A 19576-nucleotide genomic window follows, 5' to 3' on the forward strand; every position below is an offset into this window, starting at 1 on the left:
GTGCCGCCGTATCAGTGCAGCCATATCAGTGCAGCCATATCAGTGCCCATTATTGAAGGAGAAAGCGTACTTATTTACAAAAAAATTTAACAGAAACAAAGAAAAACTTGTTTTTTTTCGAACTTTTTTTATTCGTTGCGCAAAAAATAAAAACCGCAGAGGTGATCAAATACCACCAAAAGAAAGCTCTATTTGTGGGAACAAAAAGATAAAAAATTTGTTTGGGTACAGTGTAGCATGATCGCGCAATTGTCATTCAAATTGCAACAGCGCTGAAAGGTGAAAATTGGGCTGGGCGGGAAGGTGTCCAAGTGCCTGGTATTGAAGTGGTTAAGGACGGAAGGAATGCCTTTTCTTGGACCGTGTCCAAGACCAGACCCAGATACACCAGGGCTTGGGTTGGACAAAGAGCCGACTTGTCCTAATTTAGCACCCGCACCGTACTCGACACGTTTTGAACTAGTGTAGGGCGACAGCCTTCCCTTAGAAGTAGATCGTCCAGATATCCTATTATGGAGACCCCTTGAGATCTTAGGGAAGCCAACACTGGGGCCAGAACTTTTGTGAAGACCCTGGGAGCTGTGGCTAGACCGAAAGGCAATGCCACAAACTGGAAATGACTGCCCTCTACAGCGAAGCGTAGGAATCTGATGTGGACTGAAGATTGGCACATGAAGGTACGCATCCTTGATATCTATGGATGCTAAATAGTCTCCCTTTCTCAGGGACCTTATGACCAAACGAACCGATTCCATGCGGAAGGGTCGGACGCCTACAAAGAAGTTGAGAGCCTTGAGGTCCAAAATGGGCCTTACTTCCCCATTTGGTTTCAGCACGGTGAATAGGTTTGAGTAAAATCCCTTGAATCTTTCCTCGTGCGGGACCTTTACAATTACTCCTTGCATCAGCAGATGGTGTAAGGCTAAGAATGGGCATCCCCTTTTCTCTGGGTCCACCGGGACCCTTGAATGTAGAAAACGGTTTGGGGGAACCTCCCGGAACTCTATTCTGTAACCGTTTTTTTTACAGTGGAAATGACCCATCTTTCTTGAACCAATTCCTCCCAGGCCTCCCCAAACAGCCGAAACTTGCCCGCCATCCGTAAGAGCGGGGGCGCCCCTTCACAAGGAAGACTTGGAGTTGGGCTTGGGTGGCTTTTGGGTCCAGGGCCTTTTCTGACCCTGTGGTCTCCTAAACCCAGATGGCTGAGGCCGTCGATACCGCTTAGGGGAAGAGGCACCAGGCCCTGGGGGATTAGGTATTTTATAAGAGGGCTACTTCCCCTTCTTAATAGGAAGCAGAGCGCTCTTCCCTCCTGAGATCTTTTGGATATACTTATCCAGATCATCGCCAAACAGGCGCTCTCCATGAAAAGGAAAGGCAGCAAGCAGCCTTTTACATGGCGTCTCAGCAGACCAGTTCTTTAGCCACAATACTTGGTGCATATGAACTGATAACAAACGCAAAACGATACATCTGTTGAACTGAGTCTTTTAAAGCGTCTACCGCAAAACACAAGGCATGAGGGATCTCTGATAGTTCTTCAGTCGATTCCCCCTGGCAAGGTATGTTCTTCACTATCCTCTTAAAGCGATCCTTTAGGGATTGACAAATTCCAATGGCTGCAATAGCAGGCTGAACCGCTGCACTGGCAACCAAGAAGGAGGCCTTCAATAAGGACTCTAGCTTTTTATCAGCCGGATCTTTGAAAACCTGGGCATTATCCACTGGACAGGTTAAGTTTTTAACCACAGAAGATATGGCAGCGTCTACCAACGGTGTGCTCCATTTCTTCCTAAACTTTTCCTCCATAGGGTAGAACACGGAAAACCTCTTGGGAGGCAAGTATATCCTGTCAGGATGCTCCCAGTCCGCATAAATTACCTGCTCCAGTAACGGATGCAAGGGAAAAGCTTGGGAAATTTGTTTTGGTCGCAAAGATCCCAAAGTAGAACAGGAGAGAGCAGACTCCTGAACGGGGGGTAATTTAAACCCAGTTTGTACCATCTACATTAGAGATTGGATAAACAATTTCTGGCAATGGGAGGCTGATATTGGTTCGTCAGAGTCCTCAGCCGAGGAATCTTTAGCCTCCCCTATGTCCTGGTCCTTTAAGACCAACTCCTCCGGATCCTCTGCCCATTCTTGTTCCAGGTCACCTGGACCCATCTGGCTATAAGAGTCCTGGGGCTCTAGTGACTCACCACTTGGCCCAGGCTCAGGGGAAGGGGACCTATTACGCTTCTTTCCCCCCCCTGTGTTACAGAGGCAATCATGCCAGCTATCTTGCCCTCAAGGCCTGCTAAGGCAGATGCCAAATCATCCTTAGTAACATAAGCCGAGACAGATATATTGGTAGTGGCCACTAAGCCTGACAAGTGCAATGGCTCAGCCAGGTCAGAAGCCGCAGGTCCTTCAGTAGAGACTGAGGCTGCATCAGTATGGGGTAGGTCTCCTGCTATTTGTGGAGGGACTCTTACCCCTGGGCTTGCCTTGTTCCCTGTTGCTCGTCTTTTGGAAGACATTGCTTACAAACGAGAAACACCAAGGAGTACTCCCCACAACCACAACCAGTCCTTAACCTGTCACCGCTCTCCAAGACCATCAGATTCACGTGCCCACCATTTGTTCTGCGCTCGCCAGGAGCTCCATGCTTATAAATCCTAGCATGGGATCGAGTGTGCGCATCAGCGGCCGGCGACCTACCGCATGCGCCATCCTGACGTGGACAGCCGTGGCGCACGCGATGGATGTGTGGTGTGCACGCGCACTCGCCTGTAAATTTTTAAAAATGCGCACCAATCGGCCTCTGTAACCCCGGACACCGGATCAAGATTCACTGGTAGCTTTGAAACAAACAGGGGAAATACACATATGTATATATAACGAACCCCAATGGGGTAGCGCCTCTAAGGTGTAAAAATAATAATTGAAGCGCTTAACTCTATGATCAGAAAAAATGCATTGCTGTGCATCCCGCACATACCAGTGTAAAATTCCAATTCTATTCCAAATATCACCATAAACTCATAAACAACTAAAAGGGTATATCGTGATTATTACACAAAAATATATATGTGAAGGTGCTAAAACATCTAAGTAAAAAGATAATCATCCACCATAAAACTCTGAAATTAGGCTCCTCCCACACGTTGCGTCACCGTCAGGTGACTTTCTCAAGGATCCTTGAGAAAGTCACCTGACGGTGACGCAACGCGTGGGAGGAGCCTAGATCGCATTCAGCAGACTGATACAGAGCGGTGCACTGCATCGATCCTTTCTCTCGACCACAGCGGCTGACTGCCAATGCTTGATTCATACGTTCATATAACTACTGGGCGCATGTGAGTGAATCTCTGTGTTTTTGCTGGTGTACTACATGGGGTTCATTGCGCAATGATTGTTTCCTTTGGTTTACATATATCTAACGGTGTGGCAAGCTGTCTTTGATGAAAACGGAGGTGGATGGAAATGATCTAAATGACAAGCTGACACTCCAATTAAGCAATCGAAAACCACAATTGCTGGAACACTATTTATATCTCCATTTTAAGCAGTCCTTTTATATATATTTTTTCCTTGTTTAAATCACATCACCTATTTATCTCCTACTTCTATGATCCTAATTTCAGAGTTTTATGGTGGATGATTATCTTTTTACTTAGATGTTTTAGCACCTTCACATATATATTTTTGTGTAATAATCACGATATACCCTTTTAGTTGTTTGAGTTTATGGTGATATTTGGAATAGAATTGGAATTTTACACTGGTTTAAATTTTACACTGGTTGTATTTTATGTGCGGGATGCACAGCAATGCATTTTTTCTGATCATAGAGTTAAGCGCTTCAATTATTATTTTTACACGTTTTTATGAGGGATTATTGAGCACCTTTTATTGATAGCAGCCTTTCTTATATATGATCAGTTTATATTTTATATATTATATAATTTTTATTTTTGGTTTGTGGCTATTTTAATCATCACAGCGCTTTGTATTTTTCACAATTTATTAATAGCGCCTCTAAGGACCTTCAGGGACCAGGTCCCCCATATATTGGGGTCCACACCCCTGAACCTGTAAAGCACCCTTTGTGGTTTCCTTGGGCAGAGTTTGACCAGGGATACCAATTTTTACAAGGGTCCAGCGTCTAAAAAGGACACATTACAAGCAATACCTCGTTCTTGAGCCGAGGTTCAGGTACCATCCACTTTAGCTAAGTAAGCCATCCGAATGGATCCAATTATAACGTCCTCAATGGGACATTCTTTGAAGAAACTGAAGAGCTTCAACAGCCATGACCATCACCTTCAAGACACTGGCGAAAAAACAGAGGCACTTCTTGTATAGGAGGGGGTTATATGGGAGAAACAGTCTTACTATTGGTTGCCAGTGTCCAATCACCTGAAGGTAAGAGTATAACCCACATAGTCATTATTATGGTGCTCTGTGTCCCGTGATGTACGATAAAGAAAAGCCTTCTGTGTGCAGCAGCCCCCTCAATACTTACTTGAGCCCCCATTTCGATCCAGCAATGTTGCACAAGAGACTCGGCTGTCTGGGATTCTCCCTCCAGCTTGGCTGAGACAGCAGCAAAGCACCATTGGCTCCTGCTGCTGTTAAAGTCAGTGAGCAAATGAGGGGCGAGAGAGCGGGGGTGGAGGTGGGGCAGGGCCGGGCCGCTGCTCTGTGTCCAAATGGACACAGGGAGCTGCAGCTCGGCTTGGGTGTCCCCATAGCAAGCCGCTTTTGAAGAGCTTTCCATTAATTTCAATGGAGAGGGGTGTTTTTTCACTGCCCTGCCAGCGCACTGCCCCAGCGTGAAAGTATTCATTAATTTTAATGGGAATAGGTTTTCGGGAGCTTTTCAGGTTCTTTTTAGCTTGAAAGCGCTTAAGTGTGAAAGGGGTCTAAAGGTCCCTTGCACACAAAACGGACCTAGGTGCAGTGCACCTGGGAGAGACAGGTGCGGCATCCAACCCTGTTACCTACAGCCTGTCAATGTCTATGGCAGGCTGAGGCTGAACATGCTGAATGCTTTAAAGTTCCTATGCAGAAGACCTGTGTTCCGGACCTTCATTCCCGAACACACAAGGCCATAATCGCAAGTACCACTTTGTATTGACTTTGACAAGCTGCAGGCAGGGGGCTGAGTGCTGCACCTATCCTCCCAGGTGGAATAAAACACCAGGAGGGAGCCACTGCACCTAGAAGGCCCTGTGGTCAAGGGACTGTAAAGTGGTTGTAACTCCCAGACATGAAATTTGAACAAAGCATATCCCTCTATAGTGTGTACTTGACTCAATCCAGAGCACTAAGTGCCATTTCTATCTGCTGCCTCGTTCCTTTGCCATCTGCACAAATGTGACAGGGGAGGGAGCTCTGGCACACAGCCTGTGATTGACAGCCTCAGATCTGTTCCTGTGTGCTGTGTGAAGGGGAGTGTGTCCCTTTCCTCCAATCAGCTCTCCTCGTTGAGATCTGCAGAGTGTAATTTCAGCATAGAAAAGAGCACTAAACCATACACCAAATGATAGCTGGTCGACCGAAACCCACCAAAAGGGGAGGAGAAAAAACCCACATTCTGCCATGGACAGAACAAAAAACCCAGTCTGCCATGGACAAAAAGCAAAGCGGCAAAGAAGGTACCAGACAAGGAACCTAGGGGTGAAAAAAAAACAAAAAAAAAAAACAAAAAACGATTTGACATTTCGTAATAGAGCTTAAAAATGTTACTAAACCCTGTAATATGAAAAATAGTTCATCCCCCCCCCCCCCCCCCAAGCTTATAAATCTTATTTTTACATTAAAACACTGCTACTATATACCTTTTTGGCTGATCTGTATACCATGGTTACATGATAAGCTGCACTGTTTCTCCAGTGCTGAGAGTTCAGGTAGGAGGAGATTTTCACTGCAGCCTGTATACACACCCACATGTGTGATGCCAATATCATGTGACCTTACTAACTCTGTTCTCTCCAGCATAAAAGACACAACTGAGCGTGTGCAGCTACCCTGCCCATGTTATCTGTCTTTCCCCAGATAGCGCAGGAGGGCAGGATCTGTGCATACAGGATCAAAAGAACCTTTTTACACAATGCAGAGGATTAACCCATTAGGTGCCACAGTGAGTATAACAAGCATGCTATGCTGCATATACAGACAGCTTTCACAGTTGTGGGTTTAGTAACACTTTAAAGCCTCGTACAAACTTTTGGATTTTCCACAGACAAAGCGCCAGACTTTTGTCTGAAGGGCGTGTGCCATGAACTTGTCTTGCATACAAACGGTACACAATTGTCAGCCAACAAACACGAACGTAGTGACCTACAAGGAATTTCAGCTCTTGAGCGCCACCCTTTGCGCACCTTTTAATGTCGTGTTTGGTGAGCATTGGTTCTGAGCATGCAAGTTTGTACTTTCAACTTTTGCGTGACGGACTTGTGTACACACAATAGAAAAAGCTGACAACAGACCGTTGTCCGCCAAAAATTTACTAGCCTGCCATCCAACATTTTGTTGGTGGAAAGTTGGTCAACAATTGTCTGATGGAGCGTACCAACGGTCAGATTTTAGGCAGTCTGTCATTACACAATTCCCGGACGAAAATCTGATCGAGTGTACGAGGCTTTAGACATCCTAGCACACTCGCAAAAAAACTCAGGCATGCTGGGAAAAGGAGGGGGTTAATCCTGGCCTGGCCTACATCCAATCCTCCTGTAGGGAGCAATATAAATGTCAGTATAGGAAATGGAAGAGAAAAAAAAAAAAAAAAAAAAAAAAAAAAACTTAAATTGGTGGGTACATATAAATAAATTCACATTGGCTATAAATTCAGCCTAACTTACCTGGTTTCGTCCTCTTCTCTTGCTGTAATTTCTTCTTACAAGAGACTTATAGTTTTCATTTTTCTTAGTTAAATAATAATACAACACACAATCAGCAACACTCTAAAAAGGAAACAAAATGTAGTAATGAATTACAACAGTGCACTTTAAAGTGGAACTCTAGTCAGAAAGGTAAGTCCTGCTAGATCACTTCAGGCTGGCCCCTTTTGCAGGTATAGCTATGTAAAACATTAAAAATAAGTGCCTACACTGTTTAAAATCCAGTAATACACTGTCTCATGCTGCACATACTCCGTTGCTCTCCATTTCTGGCATTGTGCCAAAAATCAGAGCCACTAGAGGCCGATCTGCTGACAAACTAAAGATTTACTGCTGTTCAGGGGCTCTGGGCTTTAGCAAAATGGCATCCTCCAGCAAGAAGAAACAGGAGCAATTCTGGAGGCAATTTACAGCACATACTATTTTTTGTAGCTTATTTATTTTTTATCAAGTTGCTATGGGAAACATTCTGTTCAACGACCAGACGTACTAGCTACACTTCGAACAATTAGATGCTCAGCCAAATTACATAATCCAAGAATACAATTGACCGATATGGCGGCCCACGTCATAGGCAAAATAGCCATCATCAGAAAGAGAAGAAAAACTTTACTGTTTGCCACATTATCCTCTACCAAAACCATTTGAAGGCCTCATCCACACTTGTGATTAGGACCAACTGCAGATTCCTGCTGCAAGAATCACATGTTTGTGCAACAGCTGCGACCACTCAAGGCTAAGGCCCCTTTCACACGAGCGCCTCCGGGAGATGGATTCAGCTTGCTCAGTGAGGGATTGCTCCGCTGATCCCCACTGAGCAGATGGATTACAGGTTGATGTCCACTCACTGTGCAGAGCGGAGACGGACCCAGTCCCGCTCTCCTCTATGGGGAGATTGGGTGAAAACGGACCGCCTGTCCGTTTTCATCCAATCATATCCGATCGACGGATGGAAAATAGGACCACCATCTGCCTGCACTTTGGGGACAGGGACAGATAGCGACAGACATGTCACTGCTGACATCCGCTCCTCCATAGAGAACAATGGCTGGCTCGATCAGGTCTGCCTGAAAAACTGACAGGTGGACCTGATCAGACAGCCTGTGTGAAAGGGCCCTTAGGCAGCCAAGCTAAAAGGGAGCCTTGGCTGTCAGCATGCCTCCACACATCATGTTATTACCTGTTGTTAGGGACAGACAGTTGGTTTGGGGACACCAAGAGTCTGCACCCAACCACAGGGAGGCGTTGGATGTGCAGACACATGCAGACAGTGACAGACACTCACTGCTTTGTACAGCTGTTTGCATATTTGTGATTTCTGCAGCAGAAATCCACAGATTTGCAGCAGGAATCGGGAGCCTAAAGCCCAGTACACACAATCAGAAAATCATACAACAAATTTGAAGCAATCGTACAATAATATGATCGTTAGGCACACAGTTTTCGAGAGCCGATCACGACAGTTCATCCAATATTATCCGAAGGGACAAACACGAAAATTTTTATCGTACGATGCCAGATCATACGATTTTTGTTTAATCAGTACAGTTTTTCGACTAAATACAACACAAACACAATACATCACTTTCTAAACTATTTTTTTGTACGAGAACTTTCATAACTTTAGTAACATATTCATTTTCGATAGGAGACTAGCATGCAAAAAATACACGGACGATCATCTGTCCGATAATCTCATTGTGTGTAACATGCAATAGACTAAGACCCCTTTCACACTGAGGCGCTACAGCGCTAAAAATGGCGCCTGTAAAGCACCTCTCCTGTCCCTCGGGCTTTCACACTGGAGCGGTGCACTTGCAGGACGTTAAAAAAAAAAACTCCTGCAAACAGCATCTTTGGAGCGGTGTATACACCGCTCCTGCCCATTGAACTGAATGAGCACTGCTGCCAAACCGCCAGCAAAGCACTGTCGTTTTAACCCTTTTACAGCCACCAGCGGGGGTTAAAACCGCCCTTCTAGTTGCCGAAAACCCCCGCAAAAACAACTGTAAAGCATCCGCTAAAAATAGCAGCACTTTACCACCAACGCCCCAGTGTGAAAGGGGCCTTAGAGGTTGAGAATTTCGAGACAAATGTTGCTTAGTGCTTACTGTATAAAAAATAATAAATACAAAAACCGCACTAATACCTTTCTCTCCAGACAAGTAGCAATATGACCAAAGTTTTTAGGATGCTGTACAAACCTAAAAAACAGAAAAGAAAACAAATGACAAATTAGGCAATACAAAAAGCCATACAGTAGATTAGTAACTTAGATGTAACATTTTTGTGTTATTAAAACAAAACAAAAAAAAAAAAAAAAAGGGAAAATTATGGTGCAATTTACTTTGAGTAGTTCTTGCAATGTTTACTCCTAATGACGATTTAAGTTTCATATTGGTAATCCTGTCGAAAGCATGACATGACGAGACATGATTGCTAAGGGCCATTTTACACCAGGACACACGTATGTGCATGTTTGCATGATGCATTAAATTGGATGTAAACCGGGGTGGAGTTAGAGGCAGACATGTGAGCAGCGCTGTTCAGGAGCTCCGACGAGGACATCAGATCCTACCATCATCCTGAGTGTCAGAGACACGGATCCTCCACAGCACCGATACCCCCACACTGCCTGGACACTGAGTGTTGGGGTATGGTTAAATACAGGCCAGCACTTATGGAACCGGCCGCGGACCGTTTATCCCGCTATGCATGGAGATCCCAAGATGGCGGCGAGCACGAGGCAGCAGACCGAGGCCCCAGCAACACACAGCGGAGCTGACAGATCATCCACACATTCTGTGAAGGTAAGCCCGCTGCCCCGCAGATCCCCAGGGAGGAGAAGTGGCTTGTCCCTAGACAGACTACCCCACAAAGACACCAGGGACATAGCGCCAGAAGAGGGGGAAGAACCTTCATTGAAGCCAATTATGGAGGCCATTTACACCTGCCAAACCACTTTGACTGAACACATTAATGGGATGAGGGCTGAAACGTCCTTCCTGAAGCAGGATGTACAGACCATTAGAGAAAGGGCCTCGGAAGCGGAACAAAGGATTAGTGACATGGGAGGATGTGGTGCGCCCCATGGAAGATAAAGTACATAAACTACACAGGGAAGTGAATGCCCATACTGATAAGCTGGGAGACATGGAAGACAGCTAAAGGAAGAACAATGTCCGCTTTACATGTTTCCCTGAAAAAGCAGAGGGTATACAGCCAGAAGACTTTCTGGAACTATGGCTTAAAGAGAATATGGCTGACACCACCTTTTCATGCTTATTTGCCATAGAAAGGGCTCACAGGATCCCCTCTAAACCTCCTCCACCCGGAGCACACCCACGCCCTATTATTGCCCACATTTTACACTTCAGAGATTGAGAAAGCATACTCAGAGCAGCTTGTACAGGGGGGGGTAAACTACAATATAATGGAAACCGCATTTCCATTTATCCAGATTTCTCTGCAGCCACGAAAAAAAAAAAAAAAAAAAAAGAGCCAGCTTCATTCATGTGAAAAAAGACTGAGACCTACAACTTGCCTACAGTATGCTGTAACTGGCAAAGTGGAGAGTGGTGGATAGAGGAAAAGTATCATTCTTTTAATACTCCCACGGAGGCCTCATGATGGCTGGACATCTGTGTCATTTCATAGTGATGAACATGCACATTATTCCATCTGATACTACAATAATTTGGCGAATTGTCCCACCTAGTTCTATACATGAACAAAACCGTAATCTACTGAATTGATACTGGTATAAAAAAAAAAAAAAAAAAGTGGTGAAGGAATAAGAACTGTTGGGACTTTTTTTTTTTTTTTTTTTTTTAATTTTTCCCATTTTTCTCTCCTCCTCCCCAGTCACTACCTAGTGAGACTACCTATTGCATGAGAGAAAGTTTGCGATTGTTTTTTTTTTTTTTTTTTTTGTTTTTTTTATATATCGCTCTCTCTCCTCTTTGTGGTGGCTTTCTCTTTTAATTTTCTAACCTCCTACCACAGGAGGGGAGAGAAGGAGAAAGATCAGACTTCTTCCCTTTTGGACGCTATCCAGCTCCTTCTTGATACACCGCATATAGCTATGGGGTGTACAAGATACTACTAGAGACCTGTGACCCCCCCGAGGTCGCTTACATTTCTTTTGGTTATGGGATTCAGGCACACAACAGGTTGGGGTTGTGTGCAGGGTGGGACGGGAGGGGTTAATGTTAAGGTTCATGTTATGTGCTGGTTTGTGCTGTGGCTGCGTTTTGCTCCCCACAGGATGTACAATGGATAAGGACCCTGCACACAGGAAGTTTCCCCAGACATACTTTGTCCATCTTTTATACACATGAATGGAGGGCAAGATAAAATTAATGTCATGGAATGTACGCGGTATGAATTTGAAGGTTAAGAGATCTCTCATATTTGACTTTATAAAGAGATATAAACATCATATTATCATGTTGCAAGAAACGCATCTACAAGGGTCTAAAGTTATGGCATTAAAAAAAGCTAACGTCATGAGAGTACTCAATGCCGACTACTCTACATACTCGAGAGGAGTTGCTATCTTGGTCAGCAAAAAGGCTGCAATGCACATTATACAGGTCAAATTAGATCCAAAATGGCAGATATGCCATATTGGTGTGCCAAATGCTTAATGTATGCCTAACATTGGTATGTGTCTATGTTCCCCCACCTTTCTCCTTCCAAATATTGGATAATATTCTGAGGGAAGCTGTATTAATTGCACAGGGCCTACTACTACTCCTGGGAGATTTTAATGCAGTGTCGGATGGTGCTCTGGACAGACACGGCAGCGTTTGACTCTCGCCATATCCTATCCTCCTGGCTGGAGTGTTATGCTCTCACAGACATATGGAGACAGAGAAATCCTGGAGTCAGAATACTTGTGTCACTTTGAGACCCACAAGACACTCTCTAGAATAGATTTAGCACTATCATCTGTAGAAGGACTCGCGTTTATATCTGATGTCTTCCTAGAGCTATATCAGATAATTCTCCACTGGAGGTTATATTAGATCTGAACGCTCCACAGGGAAGGAGACAATGGAGGTTAAATACAAACTGGCTCCAAGAGGAATTTACTATAAAATGTAAAACAAGTATAGATCAATATTGGAGGGAGAATGGGACGGAAACACTGGTGGCCAATCAATGGGATGCATTTAAGGCAACTATGAGGGGGGTATTTGCCACAGAGACAAGGAATTTCTCTAAAACCCTCAACTCTGACATGACAGATGCAGAGATCAAGGCCACCGACGCTGAAAGGGAATACATACATGACCCATCCCCTGGTAAATACCAATCTTGGCAAGACAGAACATGACAATACAAACTACTTCTGACTGAATATACGGTAAAAAAAAACCCAACTACGCCAGACCAGATCTTTCTTTGAGTTTGGGGACAAGAGTGGTCGCCTCCTTTCTTTTCTGGTGAGACCACTTAATGCTCCAATCTCAGAAAACCTACAGGACAGGTGGTAGGGGAATCTCCTGAGAATCTAAACACCTTTCTGAACATCTATACACCGAACAGGAGTTAGTATATAGATAGAGAGTTTAACCCTTCCCTGGCTAAAACGGGGAGGATAGTGATGTCTTAGAGCAACCAATATCACAGGAGGAGATACTTGGTGCAATCTCCTCTTTCAAACCTGGTAAGTCACCTGGCCTGGATGGGTTCCCAGCTGATTGGTACCAGCTACATAAAGAGAGACCGTCTCCGCTCCTCCAAAAAGTATTTATAGCAGCAGAAAAGGAAGGCATATTACTAGAGTCTATGCGGGAGGCTTTAATTGTAGTGCTCCCCAAACCCGGGAAGGACCCACAAGAATGCGAGTCATACAGGCCAATCTCTCTGATAAATGCTGATGTCAAGATACTGGCCAAAGTCCTGACCGGTAGATTGAAGTCGGTGATCCTTAAATTAATAAATTCCGAGCAGACGGGATTCATACCTGGCCGTTCTAGCCAAATGAAAATGCGCAGATTGTATGTCAGTCAATCTACAGATCCCACATATTAATAAGGGAAAAAGAGCGATAGCGGCTTTCGATTCAGTAGAATGGAACTATCTATTTTCCCTTTAAGGCAAATTGGGATTTGGCCCCAAATTTGTTTCTTGGGTTAAACTCTTATATGCGGAACCCCAAGCGAGCGTTAGAGTAAATGGACTCATATCTGACTCCTTTCAGATCCATAGGGGAACGAGACAGGTGTGCCCCCTGTCTCCTCTCCTGTTTGCTCTGGCCATTGAGCCACTGGCGGCTAAACTTAGGACCCATGATGATGTAAGAGGGCTTCTGGTTGGGGATCTGGAGGAACGTGTATCATTGTATGCAGAGGACATGCTCCTATACTTGGGAGACAGGGATGCGTCTCCAACGGCCACGGTCTCCTTGATTTGGGAATTTGGAGATTTTTCCCGTTTCAGAATCAATTGGAACAAGTCGGTCCTTTTTCCTCTGGATCCGGAGCTGGATTTGGTCTTCCCAGCCCGGTGTCCTTTGGCCATTGTGGACAAAATCAAATACTTGGGGATAATGATCCAATTGCCGGTAGATTCATGCATTGAGACCAATTTATGGCCTATAATTAGAGCCGTTAGTGACAGGATACAGAAATGGAAAGACCTCCCACTTACGCTCTATGGTAGAGTTAGTTTATTTAAGATGATCTTCCTTCCAAAATTTTTATATGTGCGCTCCAATGCCCCAATCTATATTCCAGAAAAGAAAATATTTAAACACATCAATTCCTTATTGACATCTTTCCTGTGGGGAAATAAGGCGGCTAGACTCTCCCTGGAGATCTTACAATTACCAATTCAGAGAGGGGGGTTGGCGATACCTGACCTACGCCTATATTACCTAGCATCCCAATTAGTACTTATACACTGGCGAATGTTCCCACAGCTGAACAAAGCTGCGGTTGCAGTTGAAGCAGCAGCAGTAACTTCCTATGAAACCTTACTGAACTTTTTCTTCAGAGGAGAGGTGCCCACTGAAGAGGGCAAAGAGATACTCAAATCCGCCAAATGAATATAGGGGATCTGTATAAGACATATATTAGATAGTCCTCTTCACCTATCCCCTAACGCCCCACTATGGTTTAACCCATGCTTGAAGGAATTTTTTTCCGATTAGAAGATGGATGTAGATGGGCCAAATTCGGTCTCACATACCTACATCAGTTATAAGATAATGGTGAATTAAAGTCATTTGTACAACTGAGAAGAGAACTGAATGTTCCAGAGACATGGGAATAGCAGTTCACTAGGCTGAAACATGCTGCTCATGCCTAGTTTGGGGTAGGACCAGTGTCTCTGGAAAACTCTCAACTGGAAAAATTACTAGCTGCTCCAGACCATACCAAAAGAATATCTACATATTACAGTACACTTGTAGTAAGGGTGAATACGAAGGAAAGGAGACTTAGGGAAAAATGGACGGAGATTATACCAGAAATTACAGAGGAACAGTGGGAGGGAGTCCTAACTTCATATTTACCTACGGTTATCTCTACCATGGACAAAATAGATACAACTCAGATACTTACATCAAATGTATTATACCCCTCTTAGGTTGTATAAAATGAGGAGAAAGGACGACCCCAAATGTCACAAATGTCTGAAAGCAGAAGGCTCTTTTATACATAAGGTATGGGAATGTGACAGGATTAGACCATTATGGTCACAAGTCACCCAATTTAATCACTGACATGCTCGATATACCAAACATTTGTAGAGTTATAGAGGACAAGGTTATGAGTAACATGAGAACACTACTCAGGCTGCTGTTTTATTACGCAAGAAAACGAATTGTACATAATTGGATTAGGAGAGATCATCTTACATTGAACGCTTGGAAAGGATTGGTTAATACCAACATCACCATGTATATAAAAAGGACATATGAGTCCAGGGGGATCAACTAAAAAAATTCAACAAAGTTTGGGGACAATGGATTAATTCTAAAAACACTCTACAGTCTGACATGTAAATGAACAGGATGAAAGTATATTTGTACTGACCACTAGGGGATCTTGTGGGGAAATAGGCAGCAGCACAAATGTTTGAGGAACTTTTACCTCGGGATTTTGAAATGCTATCAAAATGTATTTTAAATACAGAAGCACAAACTTCTTTTTCAATTTAAGGTACTTTGTTTACCATAGTCCTTTTGTTTCGATTTAAAACAAAAAGGAAGCTGAATGTAAAAAAAAATATGACATAGAGATGAATAACAATCTTTATTACATATTTAAATGCCATAGAATTGGATAGGTCTCAGAATGTATGCTATTCGTTTATTGCATTTTGTTACTACAATGTATGAACATTTGGCAAATAAAACTCCTCTAAGAAAAAAAAAAAAATATTGGATGTAAATCGTCACATATAAATCAGTGGCGAAGAAAGAATCAGTCCAGTGGTGCACCCCCCCCCCCCGCACAGATCGAGATTAGGCAAGAAAGGTAAAAAACTGCCAGGCTAAAGCTGAGAACGAGTGCCGAGGAAGGCTATGTTATAACAGTCTGTGGCTGCCTGTCTTTCCAGATCGTATGTTGAGCTTCTCAGTGCTAAGGATCATGTCCGTGTTCAGACTGTCTGCTTACTGCACAGCTATCTAGGGAGAGGAGGTGAGCGCTGCAGTGGGGTGGGGGACTCAATGGTCCGCTAGCAGGAGGTAGAGGTGGGGAAGCAGATGCAAATGCACCCCCCTCAGTGTCAGTGGGTTTTTTGTTTTTTATTATTTTTACAATTTTAAATATTTATTACATTTCTCTTTTTTTTTTTTATCAACCCTGTGGGGGGGGGGGCTTTGGTGAGATATCAGGTGTCTAGATAGAACCCCGACATCTCCCCTTTGAGACAGAGAAAGGGACTGAGGACACCGAGTCCCCAGTCCCTTTCTCTGTAGCCTCAGCTGCACTAAAGATGAATGGGAGACAGAGGCTCCTGTTCATTCATAAACTGACGGGGGAGCAGAGGACGACACGGCGGTGGACTTTAAGAGCACGGAGGAGGACACAGGGGACAGTCAGGGGTGATCGGTGCGGCGGTGGGGGAGTTACAAGTACCAATCTCCATGTATAGATTTCAATAAAGGAAAAGTGGCTGTCAGCTGCTTTATTGAATTCTATACAGGGAGATTGGTGTTTTTAACGGCCCCCCACTGCCACACCCATCATTCCCTGACTGCCCAGGTATCATATTAGGCATCAGAGCATTTGCACGAGTACAAGTACTCATGCAAATGCTCCGTATAAGGGCAACCTTAGTTTAAAGCGATTCTAAAAGGCAATTTTTTAAAATAAACATGTTATGCTAACCTGCTCTGTGCAATGGTTTTGCAGAAAGTTGCTCAGATCATCCTCTTCTTGGGTCCCCCACCTGCGCTTCTGGCCCCTCTCACCCGCAAAGTGCCCCCATAACAAGCCACTTGCTATGGGGGCACTCATGCATAAGACACACAGAGTGTGGCTCGGCCTCGCCCCCCCCACTGACTGTGGCAGCACCTGCTGTGTCTGAGCCAGTGAGAAGAGAGCAGAGAGAACCTCTGTTCTCATGTACATCGCAGGATCGAGATCGAACTCGGGTAAGTATTTAAGGCGGGGGGTGCTTGCAGAAGGATTTTTACCTGAATACATATAATGCACTTTAATGTATGAACTTGAAAGTAAGAGGCTCAATGCCCTGGGTCTGTAAAGACTGGAAGTAGGCAGACAGAGCAATGAGGGAGCATGTGTATGTATACTTGTGATGAGAAAGACATATAGCGTGCGGTCTGTCAGAATGGAAACTTTTATGATCTGAATGCTCTTACATTTTTTTATCAATATATGAAACAAACTAAATACACACTACAATGAAGCCCACACCTGCAAATCCCTCAGATCCTCACACACTGTATTAGGGGAAAAAAGCTGCTGCAAGCCAGAAGCAAACATTCAGCCATATCATACCCTTCAGACCAGTTTTACACCCTTTACCGATCTCTCAAGTGGAAACATCTCTTTTAGGCCCCGCTTACATGTAGGTGTCCCAGATCGCGGGCAGAATGTTTTGGAACTTCTTTTGGATGACAGAAGTACAGAGATTCTGTTTGTGTGATTTTACTGCAATTCGTCGGACGACAATCGTGTTAAAATCACGCCACGATTGGGGTGCCATTGGAAGTGATGTGGATTGCAAGGGCACCCCGCGATTTGCATCGATATGGGATCACAAGCAGAATCGCGATCCTTGATGCTTAGATGTGAACAGAGCCTTACATTTATTAGAAATCCAAAGATGCAAAATATTGAAAGGCAGCAAAAAACTACCTCTAAAAGATCTGTTCAGAAATACTTGGGGTGCTTCAACTTGAGAGATCCTGACATCCCTACTATAAAGCTGGAGCAGTACTGCTGTTCATTCAAATACATTTGCATTTCTAGTAACATTACATATAAGCCAATCATAAAAATGGAAAAAAAAAAATTACTTTTCTTTAAATATTTCTTTTTCATGGTCTGTCCAAACGTTCATGAATTGCCGGTCTTTGTAGACCTTCATCGGATCTTCCATCAAACCATTCATATTAATGAACTTCACCCTCCTCTGCTCTGCATCGAACATCATGGGTGGAATGACTGAGAGCTGTCGCATTTGCTTTTCATTATTCTGAAAAGAAAAACAAGCCTCTTAGTAAATGACAACTAAAATAACTACAAATCGATCATGGAAATTACATACATGGTATGTGATGCATTACACATTTATTTGTGCTCACCTGAAAGTAATCTGTGACATACAGCAGTACTACATTAAAGTGGTTGTAAACGCTTACATATTCCCAAAGAGGGGACTGGCTTCAGGTGATATACAGAGATGAACATACATAAGTTGTACCAGTTTATGTGCAGTCTTCTCTTCTCCACAGCCGCTCAAACTGTAGAGTTTATACATCTTGTCTGAGCGGTCAGAAAATAGGGGGCTGAGAGCTGAAATTACACAATGCAGAGCTCAGTGAGGAGAGCTCTGAGAGCGGATTGTAAGATGTGCCCCTGTGCCTAACCACTATAATACATGTGCTTCCACTGTGGAGGCTCTCAATAAATTAGAGTTAGGACTATAGAAAATACTAGGGTGCCTTGATGGGGATTTGTAGCTTACGCATTTACAGTATTTGCAAATGTGTGCAAACTAAACCAGTTTTTAACACATACTGTTAGACAGGACAATTTAGTTGGTTGCAGGCTGGTTGGCAAGTTGAGCTAGGAATTTCTTTGGGTTTTGTTTTGTGTGCTGGAGCTCCCTCGCCTGTCACCTGTCAGAAGTGATCCATACAGACAGCAGGGGAACAAGGCAACAATCAGAAATGACAATTAGTGCTCTGGACAGAAACTGTAGAGGGATGTGCTTTGTTCATATTTCATGTCAGAGGTTTACAACCACTTTAACAGTACCAGTTATGAATTTGCAACATCTTAGGAATGGTGAATTTCTTGGATTCAGATTGGGGAAAATGACAACTTCTAAAAAAGTTGGTAGCTGCAGCAGAGCATGTTTTAAACAGGTTATTTTTAGGTGAACACCTAAAATCTCCATTTAAAGGAAAAACAAACCCACATACTCAACCTCTGCAGCATCAGTGTTATGATGCAACAGTTCCACATCGGCTCCAAGACTGAGAGCTGAGCGTCCACTTGACCACTGATGGCTCAGTTCTCAGTTTGCTAGGAGCGAAAAGTGGTGACCGTCAGTTATCCCTCTCCACTATGCCCCTCCAGCTCCCACTGGAGTCCGGGCTGAATTGGTTTGGCGCGGTGAGCTCTGGCTCTCAGCCACGCACTGAAAGCCAAAGCCAGCTGTCAATTATGCAGCTGGATGGATCCCAACAATATAGTCAGGCTGCTTCCAGAGCCTGGAAAGACTGACATCAGCCACCAGTGGGCTTTAGCCCACTGTTTGCGGATTCTGGGTCACAAAAGTGCAAAAGTAAGTGCACTCCTGTGACCCACAAGAGAAGTATAACCAAAAAAGCCTCAGCCATACATCTCTTAATTACTGCAGTTGAAAAAAAAAGTAAAAAAGTTTAATTTAAAAACTGAATGAAACACAATAGTTTGATGTGCCATTTCATGGATTCTGGTAATTAAAATGTACAACATGTACAGACTTTCTGCTACATTATTTCAAAGAAACATGGAAAAACTGAACCAAATTAGAGCCTTTTCAGATTCAAGACTCAGCTGGCATACAGAGGAAGCCAACTAGCCAAAGGCAATAACATGCTTTGAAGAGTTTCATTAAGAAATTAACTTGTGATTTACTGATAATATTAAACCTGAAACAGACTTTACAATGACCTCACCTCCTGCTCAGACAGACCATCGATAATTTCCGAGATCTCATGTTCGCTCCTGGCAATGGTTGCGGATAAACCAGCACCCCTCTGACCGACTCTGAAATAAATCATTCCGTCATTTCCTTTGTATGATACATAGTGAAAACATAATCTGACACTATCATACATCACATAGAGCAAAACATATTACAGCAAACAACCGTTTTTATCAAGAAATACATGTCATAATACCACTGTTTTGAGTACTCAGAATGTGGACCAGAAATTAAACTACCTGTAAACAACAGATTTCATTTACTAGACAGGAACATAA

General features: G+C 43.7%; 1 protein-coding gene across 1 annotated transcript in view; it reads right to left on the reverse strand.

The window, feature by feature from the left end:
• NCOR1 (nuclear receptor corepressor 1) overlaps positions 1-19576 on the reverse strand; it is a gene marked incomplete in the record, with an annotated part of 219411 nt that overhangs the window by 120220 nt on the left and 79615 nt on the right. The window contains 4 exon segments of the mRNA XM_073616883.1: positions 6855-6956; positions 9043-9097; positions 17398-17576; positions 19270-19360. Of these exon segments, the coding sequence (XP_073472984.1) occupies positions 6855-6956; positions 9043-9097; positions 17398-17576; positions 19270-19360 (427 nt within the window).

This window comes from Aquarana catesbeiana, linkage group LG02 (genome assembly GCF_042186555.1).
Source record: "Aquarana catesbeiana isolate 2022-GZ linkage group LG02, ASM4218655v1, whole genome shotgun sequence".
NCBI lineage: Eukaryota > Metazoa > Chordata > Amphibia > Anura > Ranidae > Aquarana > Aquarana catesbeiana.